Below are 14,863 nucleotides of genomic sequence, written 5' to 3' on the forward strand. Positions count from 1 at the left end.
GCCCCCGCACACACACATACACACACCCTCCAGCTAGTTCCACTAGGCTAATATTTTAGCATGCTAGTATCTGCACCAAAGATACTGAGAGCTTCATCAACAAGATGGGTAATTGTGTGTCAGTTGTTTGGAGGAAGATTGTGAGACTAAGCAGGAAAGGTAGCACTGACACAATAAACATGAAAAAAATATTTTCAGATTGTGACTTCTTCTTTAGGAGCCATTTGTTCAAGCAGTTCAAAATGACTCTCTGTTCCAGAGCAGGAAGTGGTGTGTCTTTTTTTTTTTTAAAGTAAGAGTGTGGAGGTGGAGGCTAATTAGTGTACAAAGCCTTTTTAACTGCTTGTTTGTTTGTTGAAAAATACATAATATTCCTTTAATCACTCCATCCCTGTTTGTTTGCCCTCTCCAGAATGCCATGCCTCTATCGTCAGCCATCTTTAAGAGTGAACATAAGAACCCAGTACCCCAGTGTCCGCCCCGTCTAGATGTCCAGACCATCAATGCCGTGCTGTGGAGCCGCATGCCCAACATCTTCCTGAAGGTGGAGACAGCCAGGGTCAATGAGAGGCACGGCTGGGTGGTCCAGTGTGTGGAGCCCCTGCAGATGTTGGCTGTACACATACCTGAGGAGAACAGGTACACTACATACAAGTGTGCTTATATGAAGTATCTCTTCAATGGGTTTTATTTGATTTCAAAGGAATAGCCTGACATTTAGGGGAAAATACGCATATTCGCTTTATTGCTGAGACTTAAATGAGAAGATTGATACTGGTCTCGCTAAATATCAAGCTACAGCCGGGCGGTGAAACAACTCCCCATAAAACCATAACTCATCTTATGTATGATTTAAACTAACAAGATACTGTACATGTTAATTGTTGCTCTTTAGTGGTTCTGGTGTGCTTTTGAACTTTGAAGAGAGTCAGGCTAGCTGTTTCCCTCTGCTTCCAGTCTTTATGCTAAGCTAATCCCCTCCTGGCTCTAACTTTATATTTAGTGCACATTCACGAGAGTGGTATCGAAAGTCAGTTAATCAGTAGTATCATTTAAAGAAATGCCTAATATTCACTTGTTCAAGCTTCTGAGGATTTGATGTTTTCTCTGATTTATATCACTATAAATTGAAAACCTTTGGGTGGGTTGTTGGTCGTACATAAGAGAAGTTTGAAGTTGCTATGATTTCTGTGGTTGTCAAAACTTAAAGGTGCCCTGCGGAGGTTTCTTGTAAACAATCAAAAGTTATGTTTACATTCAACATAATGTCACCCGTCAGAATGTAATTTTATTTCTCACTTCTTTTCAAAGATGTGTTGACATCATGGAGCTGTCTGAGCAGGAGGACATGAGGACGTTCCACTACCACACCCTGAAGCTCTACTGTGCCCTCTGCGCTCTGGGCAACACCCGCGTGGCCCACGCCCTCTGCAGCCACCTGGACCAATCACAGCTCTTATACACCATCGACAATCAGTACCTGTCGGGAATGTTACGCGAGGGCTTCTACAACGTCCTGATCAGCATCCACCTGGAGACAGCCAAAGAGGCACGACTCATGATGAAAGACGAGTTCATCATCCCCGTCACGGCTGAGACGCGTTCCATTCGCCTCTTCTCTGATGCTTCTAAAAAGCACCTCCCACCAGGGGTGGGGCTTAGCACCTCACTCAAACCCCGCCTCAACTTTGCCCCGCCCTGTTTCATCAGCACCAAACGGGAGCAACATCTCTATAGTCCCCAAATCCCACTGGATACACTGAAGGAGAAAGCAAATTCAATGTTGACGGAGGCTGTTCAGGGTGGTGGGCACCACATCCGAGATCCCGTCGGAGGAGGTGTGGAGTACCAGTTTGTGCCAATCTTGAAACTCATTAGCACCTTGCTGACTATGGGTGTGCTCGGTAGCGAGGATGTTCATCAGATCTTACTGCTCATTGACCCAAATGTTTTCCGAGAGATGCGTGAGGAGGGAGCCACAGGGGCCACCGACAAAGAAGGACTTAAAGGGGCGGAGGAGAAGGCAGTGGAAGCTGGAGAGGAGGAGGCAGCCAAAGAGGCTAAACAGCCAATGAAAGGACTGCTGGAGAAGAGGCTGCCGGAGCCTGTCAAACGGCAGGTAATATTGAGCACATGTGAATAGATCTGGCGTCATCTCATATGTGTTAAACCTTAATGTAAACCACTGAAGGTAAATCACCAAAACTTGTAAAATCAATGAACATCATCTGCAAGTGCCAATTCACTCCTTAAGACTAACACTGCTATGCGCTCAATCACATGCTCCATAACTGCTCCACTGTTATAGACCCATTCAGAAGTCAGTCACACATGAAATGGTTCTGTCTCGTATTGAACAAATGGTCTCTTGGGTAAAAATGTCTCTTTAATAAGTGGGGTAATGTGAAGCCATAAGGCTGTTTGTATGTATTCCTAACAGGCTTCGCTCGTAGCAGCTGCGTCTCAGTGTGTAACAGTGATGCAACAGTATTTGTTATTTGTCTCCTCCCCCTGTCTGTTCCCCAGATGTGTGAGCTGCTTCACTACTTCTGCGACTGCGAGCTGAAGCACCGCATCGAGGCCATCGTGTCCTTCTCGGACAGCTTCGTCTCCAAGCTCCAGTACAACCAGAAGTTCCGCTACAATGAGCTGATGCTGGCCCTCAACATGTCCGCCGCTGTTACTGCAAAGAAGACCAAAGAGTTCAGATCGCCGCCTCAAGAACAGGTGGGATGAGGTCATAGTCTCTGCAGGGCTGCTGGCCAGAAACACTGATGTAACTAATACTGTATGTACAAAGTAGCTCAGGGAGAGTTTCAGGTCACCACCTGATTGTCTGTTGCAGTAGCTACAAAAAGTTGCACTTGTTCACTGATTCCCAGCATCTACGGTAGTGGGTGCCTTGTGTACAGGCCAAGGTTTTTTTACTGTACATTTACTATACATTTTAATAACGTTTCACCACATCGCAAAACCAGGCAACATTTACATTAACTATTTTAACTAGTTATAATGTTACGTCCCACCCTATGGGACAAACAAAACACTGACCCAATCATGCATGATTGTCATGAGTGTCTTTTTTGCCCTGGAATGCTTAAAATGCATTTTATTACCCTACTTCAACGGGCGTTTTCACTTATCCTGGCTGATCAGACCGCTGCTCAGGTTGAATGTGGGCAGAGGGTCGGCTAATCACCCAAAACAAGTGAAATCACCCGTGTGGGTGTTCCAATGGTTGTGCAGGGCCTTTAAGTTTGATTAATGTTGTTTATCATATCTGCAAATCTGCACAAAAACATAAAACAACTGATTATTTTTTTTAATTGTATGATTTCACTTAATATTGACATATGACATGGGTGGTGGTAGGGGTGCACATGGAAGCATGCCATGAAAAAAAACTGCCATGGTTAAAAAATGTTGGTAACCACTAATCCATGCTAACCTGACAACATTGCACAAATGACAAAAGTGAAACAGCATCCACACCCCCGAAAACCACATCATTCACTCTCTTATGTGTAATAAAAAGTTACATTTTCAACTGGAAAACTTTACTTTTTTAAGATTAAATCTTAGGCAAGACTGCTGTAGACTGTAGAATGTATGGTAACATCTCTTTTCTTTTACTTAAAATGCAGTTGTGACATATTCACCCCGGCAGTTTCACAGCAATTCACACCTCTGTTCACGCGATTCCCACAACTCTCACATGTCTGCCATGTGACCTTATTGACGCGTATGTGACGTAAAGGTGCAAATCAGCCTCAGAGGGTAAATGCCAGGAACGGGGCATCAGTTAGAACTGATGAATCTCACAATAAAGTACACATGAATCAATTATTACTGACCACAAAGAAAGCCTACAGGCCCACTGCTTCAAATGATGCATGTAAGTAGATAATTCAGGGGGAGATGTTACATAACTTTCGTAATTTTCCACATACATGGCTTCTTTCTCTCCCCACCCTCAGATTCCCTTTTTAGTTTTTGTATCGTTGAATTTGCTCATTTTGCTTCTGCGGCTCAGAGTGAGTGAGAGCTGGTGCTCGCTCCAAATGTTTCTAAAAGCACTCTCTTTGTGTGTATCGAACAAAGCCTCCAGGCAAATTCATCCTTCTTGTCTGTGGTGTCATTGCTCCAGTGGGAGTGCACACTCGACTGCGAGCACGCACACACACACACACACACACACACACACACACATACAGTATCCCTTTAGGGTCACAGCTGGAGATGGAGTCCAGCGCTTCACAGCTACTTTAATGACTTGTCATGGTGTCCTTCGGTCTGTGAGTGCCGAGGGAGAATTAGCCACTTAAGATGTTTTTTTTTTTCTGTGACTCCTATAATGAGATCACATCATGTTCAGATCGTTTTTTGAAACTAAAGAAGGGAAGAATTACCAGACAGTTTCTTATGCATTATTATGTTTCCATATTTTAGATCAACATGCTGCTGACCTTCAGTGTGGGTGAGGACTGTCCGTGTCCAACGGACATCCAGGAGGAACTGTATGATTTTCACAACCAGCTGCAGCTCCACTGTGGTGAGATGGAGATCTTACAAAAACATTCATAAGCTGCTTTATTGGTTTATCATGAAACACGCATTATTATAGTTAAGTTGATACAATTATCTTATACAGCTTTAATTGAATGTAGAATTTATTACAGATGTTTTACGAAATATAATCTATGGCTTTCAAATTGAAAATGCAGAAAACAGTAATTGTGCCTTTTTTCCGTCTATTGCTTGAGCTGCCATTGTGTCAACATCAGCTGAATTGTGCCAGTATTTGCTCTCAGACATGCTTTCTCTTTCCCTCTCTGCATCTTCCTCTGTCTCTCGGCAGAGGAGTTATAGTTCAGTGCCTCTCAGATTGCTCTGACATCTCGATGTTTTGATAAATAATTGAATTGCCCAACCCTCTGCGGTACAACTGATCTAATGGCAGTTTCAGCCATGCCACGTAGCATCGACATGTCACACAGAGAACAATAAAAAACGACTTGGAATCGCAATTAGGAGAAAATAGGAGATACTGTACATCCCATACTACGCATCATACACACAACATGTCTGCTAACCCCACAGGAAGCCGCGCTCGGCAGAGATATTGCTGTAATATGTTTTGCTCTCAATATATATAGTATGTCTGTTTGTGTCGTGCAGGAATCCCAATGGAGGAAGATGAGGACGAGCAAGATACATCCATCAAAGGTCGCCTCCTAATGCTGGTGAACAAGATCAAAGGCCAGTCTCACAAAGCAGAGGAGCCCACAGAGAAGGAGCAAGCCGCACCATGTGAGGAAGTCCCTGTTTTTTTAGTTTTACTTAATAATATTAGCGATGAGAGAAGCGCTAATCATGTCTGATTGGCTGTAGGACGCATATGCTCACATTTAATTTCAGATCTAGATTCATATTCTAGAAAGCATTGATCCAATCATGTCCTTGTAACCATAGCAACACACGGAAACAGTAGCAAGATCAGTAAACAGTTAAAGCTTTGGGAGTGGCAAACTTTTTCTTTATAAGATTTGTAAAAGTGTCCCTGAGCGAGACATTGAAGTTGTTGTGTTCTGTTTCTATATTGCTTGTACTACATTTGTTACTTTCCCGTGAAAAGCACAAGCTCTCACATATTTTATCCGTTTACCCCCTCCGCCTGTGTTCCCACTTACAGTCGAGGGAGGGGAGAATTAAAAGCAGGAGCTCTTGTATTGCAGCTCTAGCACCCTCAGTCTTGCCTCTCCCCTATTTGTCGGTGTCATGTGGACTGAGTCACCGGGTGGCACTCATTTCCATTTCAATTTCTTTTCAATTTCATTATGGTAATATGGAGCTGGGTGGAGGAGAGGCTCCAGAGTGAAGATTTCTTTTTTCCGTCAGCCGCTCTGGGAGACGAGACAAGAGAGATGAGAGAAAAAACATTGGTGATAAAACCAAATCCTTTACGTGATTAAACACATAGACACTTATGCACATACACGGGTGCAACAGCACACACAGGAACAAAAACCATTTCAATCACAGCACTCAATAACCGGGGTGCCACAACAGTATAAATGCAGAACAAGTTGTATCTAATCTTCTATCTCAAGTACCACTCTGTGTAAGGGACCACCAATCAAGTCGTTGATTACAAATTATTACTTAACTGGTAGAAAATACATTCTATCTCGTTCTGTTGGCCTTCAATATGGAGAGCAGTGTGTTATTTCAAACTGCTGCTCACTGTTGGATATTCTGAGTTTTATTTATAAGCATATGTCTCCATTTATGGCAGCATTGTTTCTCGTATATATGACCTTTCTTGAGAATGACCCAATAACAAGACACATGTGTCTGCGTTTAATTGCCTAGATAGGGACTAACTAATGTGAAAACCCTTCTGAGAATCTGGTCATACCGTCCCCGTCTATTCTTGAAAGCAATGCTGGCAACAAGAAGTGGCCAAATTGCAGATGGATAAATTTGGGCTGAAATATGTGTTGCTGAAAGGCAATCTCTCCACTGGGATTTGGTGTGACCCTGGCGTGGAACATATAAGACCGCCAGAATGATCTCCAAGGAGCAATGCTGGATGAAAATAGAGGAGGGTGTATTTTTCCTTAAAAGAGTGCTTTGGGTGGTGGTCTCTGCAGGGTGTTGTGTAAGGGTTGACTGATTAGAAGGCTGGTTTGTGGTGGCAGCTGCAGTTCAGGAGCATCACATCTACTTCTGTAGCAGCTGGAGGCGTCAGAAAGCGAGGGGAGGGAGTGGAATCATTTTCTGCGGGCAAATTCTCTTATGCTAAAAGTGTTTTCCCTTTGAATCATTTTGTGATTATATATACTGTATGTTGTAGTAGTAAATGTTAAAGCTCGATTTGGAGGCCATATTTGTTTGTCTTTTCTTAATGGGGATATTTAATTTTTTCCCTTTTAGTGGCTTTTGCATAGTAGATTAAGATGCAGTGTCAGGCTGATTCATCTTCAACAAGAGCTTTTAAAAACAAGACGTACAACAAAACCAAGAGTCTACAGCCAAACCAGCTGCTCTGTGAGGCTTTAAAGCTAAATGCCAGCATGCTAACATACTCAGATTTACAATGCTGATTCGTAGCAGGTAATATTTACTGTGTTCACCATCTTAATTTAACTTGTTAGCATGCTAACATATGCTAAGCAGCACTAAATACAAAGTAAAGGCAAAGGCAAATGTATTTATAAACCATGAAAACCATGAATGTTACACTGCTGGTAGTGCTATGGGAAAAGCCAGTGGATCGCCAAAGTCAGTATGGTTCGTCCTCTGGGGATTATGAATGTCTGTACAAAATTTCATGCCAATCCAGTCTGGAAAGTGGCGGCCCAACTACTGCTAGTTTAGCTTGTTTGTGTTTGGTTTTGTTACAGTACTTTATGTGACAGTTGGTATATATTCTGAAAGCCAAAGCAAAACCTTATATAAGAAGAGGGTTTACCAGAGTGAAGATGATATGATTTATTCTGTACTGTTACTCCAGCCATAACTTCTTCCCCAGTCGCATCATCTTGCCTAGTGAGACCCTGAAGATACAAAAGGCGCCGCCGTCTTTGCCATTATTTCATAGGAATGAAGTAAAAGGAGCGCCAAAGTGGTTTTCCTCCTCTGATGAATGGTTCATCCGCTGGAAGCATTTAATGCTCAGACGTGATGACTTGCAGGGAGAAATGTGTGTGCGAGAGCATAGGGACTGTGTGTGTGAGCTCTCATGCCATAAAAACCACTGGCCCTCCATCAATGTAACACTACACTGGTCAGATTTGTTTGTTGGGGGTGTAGTGACGGGGCGTGCTGGAGGGGTGTATTCAAGAGCAAAATAGACAGAGAGGGAAGGAACAAGTGTGTTCCATAGTGACATGCGGGACAGAATGAGAGTCAGGTGCTCGTGAAGCATCTTGGCTGAGAGGAAGAAATGTCGCTTCTCATTTTGGAGCAAGCTGGTGCTCCTGCCCTTTCCCTGACACCCACGCAACTCACGGCGGCAAGATCGGTTACCGCTGACTGTGACATTCTGCTGGCTCCCCACCCGCCACACAAAACACACACGTATACCCTTGATTGACAGCCTGGTGTCAAACAGTCTTTGGGAAAACAGACAGATCCAATCAACTGCACAGACACAGGGGTCTTAAAAACACAATCACCTAATTGCAATACTTTTAAAGAAATCAATTGCGTATAAATGGCTCCATCTTTTATGGTTCTGAGTTGTTTAATTGATGCCTCTCCTCTGCGTATTCATACCCCCAAGAACAGACTCACAAATGTATGTGTGCACCCTCACCCACACACCCTATTGATCCAGCTATAATGAAGCCTTAAGGGTTCCCTACATACGAGCTGTCCAAACAAATGTCTCCGTTTAACCACAGAAGCAGAATATTGTACTGTACTGAACTATTAATACCTTGTCCACTTCCTCTCCCTTATTCGTTACATAACAGGGCTTCCTGTCCACTCCGCTGAAAATGTGCCTTTTCATGAATGAGCTTGCAAACTGTGTTTTCTTTTCCATAAAATAGAATAAAACAACTCTGGCATTGTTGAGACGCAGCTGATTACCTCTCCTTTAGAAGCTGGGGCTTGTAGAGGCGGCTGATACACGTGTGCAGTCCTATTAGCTTGACTCAAGCCACGCGAAAGACTTTGAAGGAGCTATCTGTCTTTTTTTTTTTAGGTTCTGCGCTCAAGGTCTTATTTGCATCACTGAGCCAGTTCGGAAATGCAGCCTTTTCAATAGCGTCTCTGTTTTTTTTAGTGCTCAAGCATGGCGTGTGTAAAAATGGGAGCACCCAGTCAAGTGGAGGCCCTTTTAACATCAGTCTAATAGAGCTTTGTGTTGGGTGTGTGTGTGTGTGTGTGTGTGTGTGTGTGTGTGTGTGTGTTTGTGTTAATGTGTGTCTACGTATGCGTCTGTGTGCTTAAGGGAGAAGGGCCGTAAGGAGGGTTGCTTTGTCTTGGTGTGACCTCAGTTAATGGAAGGAAGGTTACAGTGTATTTCCCTCTTAAGGCCAATGATAAGCAGTGAGGATTACAAGACTTTCTCTGCTATTTTAAATTGTATCTTACTGTTGAAAATTAGAAAAGCCTGTGTTGTTTTAACCAAAACCCTTAATAATTGATAATTCTGTAATCACACACAGCTGCATTTTCTTTATTACAATCTTCTTTATATCTCTGAAAGCAGCATAGTGTCGGGGGATACTTAACTATGCAACATTAAAGCTGCACTAATCAATATTTTTATTACAAACTAATTACTGTGTGTATGTAAAAGGGTTTATTTGTATTGGTGAACCCACAGAGAATTATTATCCAACTCTGCAGTTCACCTCAGCTCTACTGAGTATTTGAGCGTCTTTCAGCTCATTGTTTTGGTTTTATTGCCCAAATCTTTACTGTTTTGATTCACCACTCTCATCAGCGTCGTTTCCAGCAAAAGAAGGCAGCTGTTTTCATTGGAAATGTTCTGTAAGTCCACACTGTACGCCACCTGCCAACAGCAAGACAAAATTAGCGACTAGCAGGTGAACACAGGGGAGCGTTTAGCAGTTGGTGGGGACGCAAAAAGAGCTAAAATGAGAGTGAATATTGGACCAGACACATGACTCCAAATAAATGCTTGTGTTGTTCCATGTCTGCTGAATGTTTGCTAACATCCACCTCAACAACTTTATAAGGCCATGTTACTACACATGTCACTGTGTTTACAGCTTGCTCTTCTGCCACCAAGACAATGGCATGCTGCTTTAACTATGTTAGATGACGTAATTACATGTGTGTAATGATAAATGGGCCATTTTTACATGACATTTTACATGTCATGAGTTGCATTGCAAGATCCAGAGTTTTGGGACTTTGGGACCAATAGTAAGGACATGTCATTTTCAGTCATCTTTACCCCCTTTTCTATCCAGCAAACCTGAAGGAGCTGATCTCTCAGACCATGGTCTGCTGGGCCCAGGAGTGTCACATCCTGGACCCAGAGCTGGTCCGCAAGATGTTCAGCCTACTGAGGAGGCAGTATGACAGCATCGGGGAGCTGCTCCGGGCCATGAGGAAGACTTACACCATCAGCGCTGCCTCGGTCCAGGACACCATCAACCTCCTGGCCTCCCTCGGTCAGATCAGGTCTCTGCTGTCTGTTCGTATGGGGAAAGAGGAGGAGAAGCTCATGATTGATGGACTTGGGTAGGTTGTGGTTGTCTCAGACATTTGAGTTATTGGCTTAACTTTTACCTTTTATACAAATCATCATTTTTCTGGTCTTGCTCTATTTATTTTCATGCTAGTTTGGTACATGATTGAAATGCATTGTGTTTTTAGTGAATTGTAAGTATCCATTATGTCTCTTTTCCTCTCCAGTGACATCATGAACAACAAAGTGTTCTACCAGCACCCCAACCTGATGAGAATACTGGGCATGCATGAGACTGTTATGGAGGTCATGGTCAATGTGCTCGGAGGAGACAAGTCCCAGGTTTAACAACTTCTACCTCTATTTATCTCTGCTTATACAGGCTGTTAAGGAAGCACCCACAGGGTTTACCACACAACCTCACCGTAAAGATGTTGCTCACTGAGAAAGTTTGTGTTTTCGTCCAGTTTTGCGTGTTGTCTTTTGTGTGAAGTATGGACGCAGGACGTGCATTAATGAAGACGTGGTCCCAGTAGGTGGGCTTTCTCCTCAGGCTGACAAGCATCAGAGTCTGGGAGGGAGGGCAGAAAGGACAGAGTGAGGCTGGCTGGCTGGCTGGCAGTGTGCGAAGGGGTCAGGCCTTTTAGACGTTAATTAGGGATGGAGACATGCGGGAGACTTTACAGTAACAGGCCTGGAGATTGCCTTTACAATAAACTCAGAATAAAGCCGCAACCTCTCCAAAACCACTTGGCATCAAATTCGTTTTTTCTTAGTGACAATTTGTTAGCAATGTCTAGACATGAAAATAGTCCACTGTATTTGTGTTGATAAATATATGAGTTTCGTGAGTCTTGGTTGTGATTTCATTACAATTCTCTTCTTTTCAAATCCAGCCAGGGAAGATGCTTGACCCTACTTAGTCTCTATGTGCCATTCCACAGGAAATCGCCTTCCCCAAGATGGTGGCCAGCTGCTGTCGCTTCCTGTGCTACTTCTGCCGTATCAGCCGTCAGAACCAGAAGGCCATGTTCGACCACCTCAGCTACCTGCTGGAGAACAGCAGCGTGGGCCTCGGTGGGTACACCTCTCTATGTCTCTGTTTAGCTGCTACTCCTACTATCATCCATCATGCTAGTTGGAGATTAGCCAAATGACTACTGATGCTGAGCAATGACCTCACGACTTGATCAGGAATCAACCAAAATGTACAGACTGTAGGACTTGCTAGAGGATAGTCTTAAAGAAGATGCAGTAAGACATACCTGTAAGGACCAAACATGCCTGAAAAACCAGCATCTTGGATGGATGAAAGACAGCCAGCATTCTCATTAATATGGGTGACGCATCACCCTTTCGCCATCATTGGACTTGTTCTGCGCCTCTGAGCTCACATATATTAGCCTCGCACCTTAGAAGACGTGTGTGTAATTGTGAGTCACTGAGAATCTATCAGCAAAGAGAGCGACTCATCTCCCATTCTGTTAGAACATGGCAGTGCCACAGTCTCAGAGAGCACCCCGCTGGATGCACACACATATGCACACAGTCATGAGCGTGCACACACACTTCACAGGTTGCTCATTAAACAGGTGACAACAAGTTATATGACAGCGTGAACAAAAAAAAAAGAAATCTAAGAATAATATCTTTAATACTTAAAATTCCACAATAAATATACAAGCTGTAACCACACTGTTATAGATGATGTGTTTGTATGCACAGTGCTGCATAAACTGGGACCCATAAACTCTGTGGAACATATCATGAGTATAAGTGTCCATTGCAACATTGGTAGAGGAAACTTTCCTAACACTAACGTTAACCAGCTGTTGGCAGATCAGCTGCCAGTCACAGAGTAGAAACAGCACCCCCTGCTGTAGTAAATGGTTAAATTCTATGAGTGTGCTTTGTGTTGTAGCTTCACCTGCTATGAGGGGCTCCACTCCTCTAGATGTGGCCGCTTCCTCAGTGATGGACAACAACGGTCTGGCTCTGGCACTGGAAGAACCTGATCTTGATAAGGTAAGATTCAGCCTTTATCCTACCGTAATGTGTGTCTGCTTGATCTAAGACAATATCAATCAAAATTGGGGGATCTTCACATACATATACTAGGATATACCCAATTTTAAATTACCCAGGATCAATATATTAAAGCTGGGTGTATTGTATTGATCTATATGTGATGTTATGTGTGTGCTGTGCCCATAGGTGGTCACCTACCTAGCAGGCTGTGGTCTCCAGAGTTGTCCAATGCTCCTGGCTAAAGGTTATCCAGACATCGGCTGGAACCCCATTGAGGGGGAGCGTTACCTGTCCTTCTTGCGGTTTGCTGTCTTCGTCAATGGTATGACTGCAGTTACCATCCGGCCTCTCTTTGTTTCTGTCTCTCACTCTCTTTTTTTGTTTAATCTTTTACTGTAGCTCTATCTAAACACGTAGGAACCTCTAGCAAAGGTCGGACTAAGTTTGAAAGACCTTCATTCAGTTGCTTAAGGCAAAGTCTACCTGGAGTTGTTTCCTGAGGCTTAGGGATAGTGTGTTGATGTTAGAGCTACAGAGTGTGCATGTGCTGTATTGTCTTGCTGACATTAATTATGTGTTTTCTTGCATGTACTCATATGATTTTATATCTGTGTTCCAGGCGAGAGTGTGGAGGAGAACTCCAGCGTTGTGGTCAAGCTGCTCATCCGTCGTCCGGAGTGTTTTGGACCAGCCCTGAGGGGAGAGGGAGGGAACGGCCTGCTGGCCGCCATGAAGGAAGCCATCAAGATCTCTGAGACGCCGGCTCTGGACCTGCCGGGCTCTGTGCATGGAGTCAGCTCTGACGTGTAAGCCACAAAGATCAAATGAAGGTTATCAAATCAATGCTGATGACTTATGCTTAAGATTAGATGCTTATCCCCCTTGCCTTGCATCTTTGCTCTGATGCCCTTTAAAGAAGTACTTCCTCATTTCGGTTTCTGTTCTTCCTCGACTCTTCTTCACTTTTTCCACTGTCAGGTCTGCTGATGGTGATGATGAGGAGGAGGTGGTACACATGGGCAATGCCATCATGTCCTTCTACTCTGCGCTCATTGACCTGTTGGGACGTTGTGCCCCAGAGATGCATGTATGTTTGACAGAAATTGTCAGTTTTTTTGTTGTTGTTTTTCTCAGACAGGTTTTCCCTACGTTCACCTCCTTTTCTCCTCTTCAGCTCATCAACAAGGGGAAAGGTGAAGCTCTACGTATTCGCGCTATCCTGCGCTCTCTGGTGCCTACTGAAGACCTTGTGGGTATTATCAGCATACCGCTCAAAATGCCCATCACCAACAAAGGTACTGGTCAGGATGTTCACTTTGATAACACACAGCAGCATACTGTACAGCACAGCTTTGCACTTCACCATCAGAGGACACATCCTATTCATTTGCATGCTACTACAGGGTGTCTAGCTCATGTGAAAGTACAATGGTTACGAAAGTCTGCACATTCAGCGCAAGGCAGAAGGTTATTGATTTCATTTCACTGCTCATGCCTTTTTAATCAGCGCAACGCTTTACTGCACACTCCCATAGCTCTGAGTAAGCCAAATCATTTCTATAGCGCGCTGTCTTTCTCTATTGATTGATTGGCATAAGCATGGTAAGACTCGCCTCTTAAATTTGCTGCCCAGCACTGCCACACAGGCTCTGTCAGCAGGCCAAGAGTGAAGACAGCGAGCCGTGGCGTTTCTAGCACCAGAAAACTCTCATCCACATTCTGCCGCATGCTGCCTAATGAATACACATGACTCCCCTAATCAGAAAAGACATGCCATTATGTACTGTAGGCTGTTCTCTGGGCTTTTCACTGCTTCACACCTGCGTGGTTTACTCTTTGTGTTGTGCTTTCCTCTTTACTTTTCCCGTCTCAATCTCTCTCAGATGGGTCGGTGACAGAGCCGGATATGTCGGCCTGCTTCTGTCCAGATCACAAGGCCCCCATGGTGCTGTTTTTGGACAGGGTGTATGGTATTGAGGACCAGAGCTTTCTGCTTCACCTGCTTGAGGTGGGCTTCCTTCCCGACCTGAGGGCTGCTACGTCTCTGGATACGGTAGGTAAAGCTGATGTGGGAGAGAAGTAATGAACGGCTTGCCTCTGTAACATGAACTTCATCAAGGAGGTTCAGGATCAATATTATTGGGCAACCTTTTATACTAATGAGGAGCTCCTCATTAAGCCCTGGTTCAAGTTTCTCTTTGGTTGATTCATGTAATTGTTCTTGACTTGTATTTATCAACCAAAGGTTTATGGAGTTTTAAGTAGATACAAAACCGTTGCATGCTCTGAAATCCGTAAGCTGCAGACTTTTGGCTAAAATGAATCTATCATCACATAATATGTTAAGAAGTTTATTTAAAGCACAGCAGCACACAAGGGAGAAACAGTCATTTTGAGCACCTGGACCTGCAATGAAATCAGCTATTTTGTGAGCTCTGTGTGTACAATGTACAGTGCAGTAGTTTGAGTTAACCTTGTCTTTTGTTATGCCCCGGTCAACAGTGTTAATGTGGCAGAAGCTAAACACAGTGCTGTTGTACTGTGCTGAGAGATACTCATGCTAATTTAATCTATGCAGCATGTGTGGCGGTCTGATATCCGGGAACCTTTTATAGTGTTGTTTGTGGTTGTAATAAGACCATACTCTCTTTAGCTTAGCTT

General features: G+C 43.7%; 1 protein-coding gene across 1 annotated transcript in view; it reads left to right on the forward strand.

Moving 5' to 3' along the window:
* The window catches only part of LOC139297890 (ryanodine receptor 3-like), an 80,754-nt gene that overhangs the window by 34,872 nt on the left and 31,019 nt on the right, over positions 1-14,863 (forward strand). The window contains 14 exon segments of the mRNA XM_070920700.1: positions 413-639; positions 1,312-2,119; positions 2,527-2,727; positions 4,450-4,552; positions 5,179-5,310; positions 9,954-10,227; positions 10,402-10,516; positions 11,119-11,251; positions 12,096-12,199; positions 12,389-12,524; positions 12,822-13,008; positions 13,181-13,289; positions 13,377-13,497; positions 14,086-14,255. Of these exon segments, the coding sequence (XP_070776801.1) occupies positions 413-639; positions 1,312-2,119; positions 2,527-2,727; positions 4,450-4,552; positions 5,179-5,310; positions 9,954-10,227; positions 10,402-10,516; positions 11,119-11,251; positions 12,096-12,199; positions 12,389-12,524; positions 12,822-13,008; positions 13,181-13,289; positions 13,377-13,497; positions 14,086-14,255 (2,820 nt within the window).

The sequence above is a fragment of the Enoplosus armatus genome, chromosome 15 (assembly GCF_043641665.1).
Source record: "Enoplosus armatus isolate fEnoArm2 chromosome 15, fEnoArm2.hap1, whole genome shotgun sequence".
In the NCBI taxonomy this organism is placed as follows: domain Eukaryota; kingdom Metazoa; phylum Chordata; class Actinopteri; order Centrarchiformes; family Enoplosidae; genus Enoplosus; species Enoplosus armatus.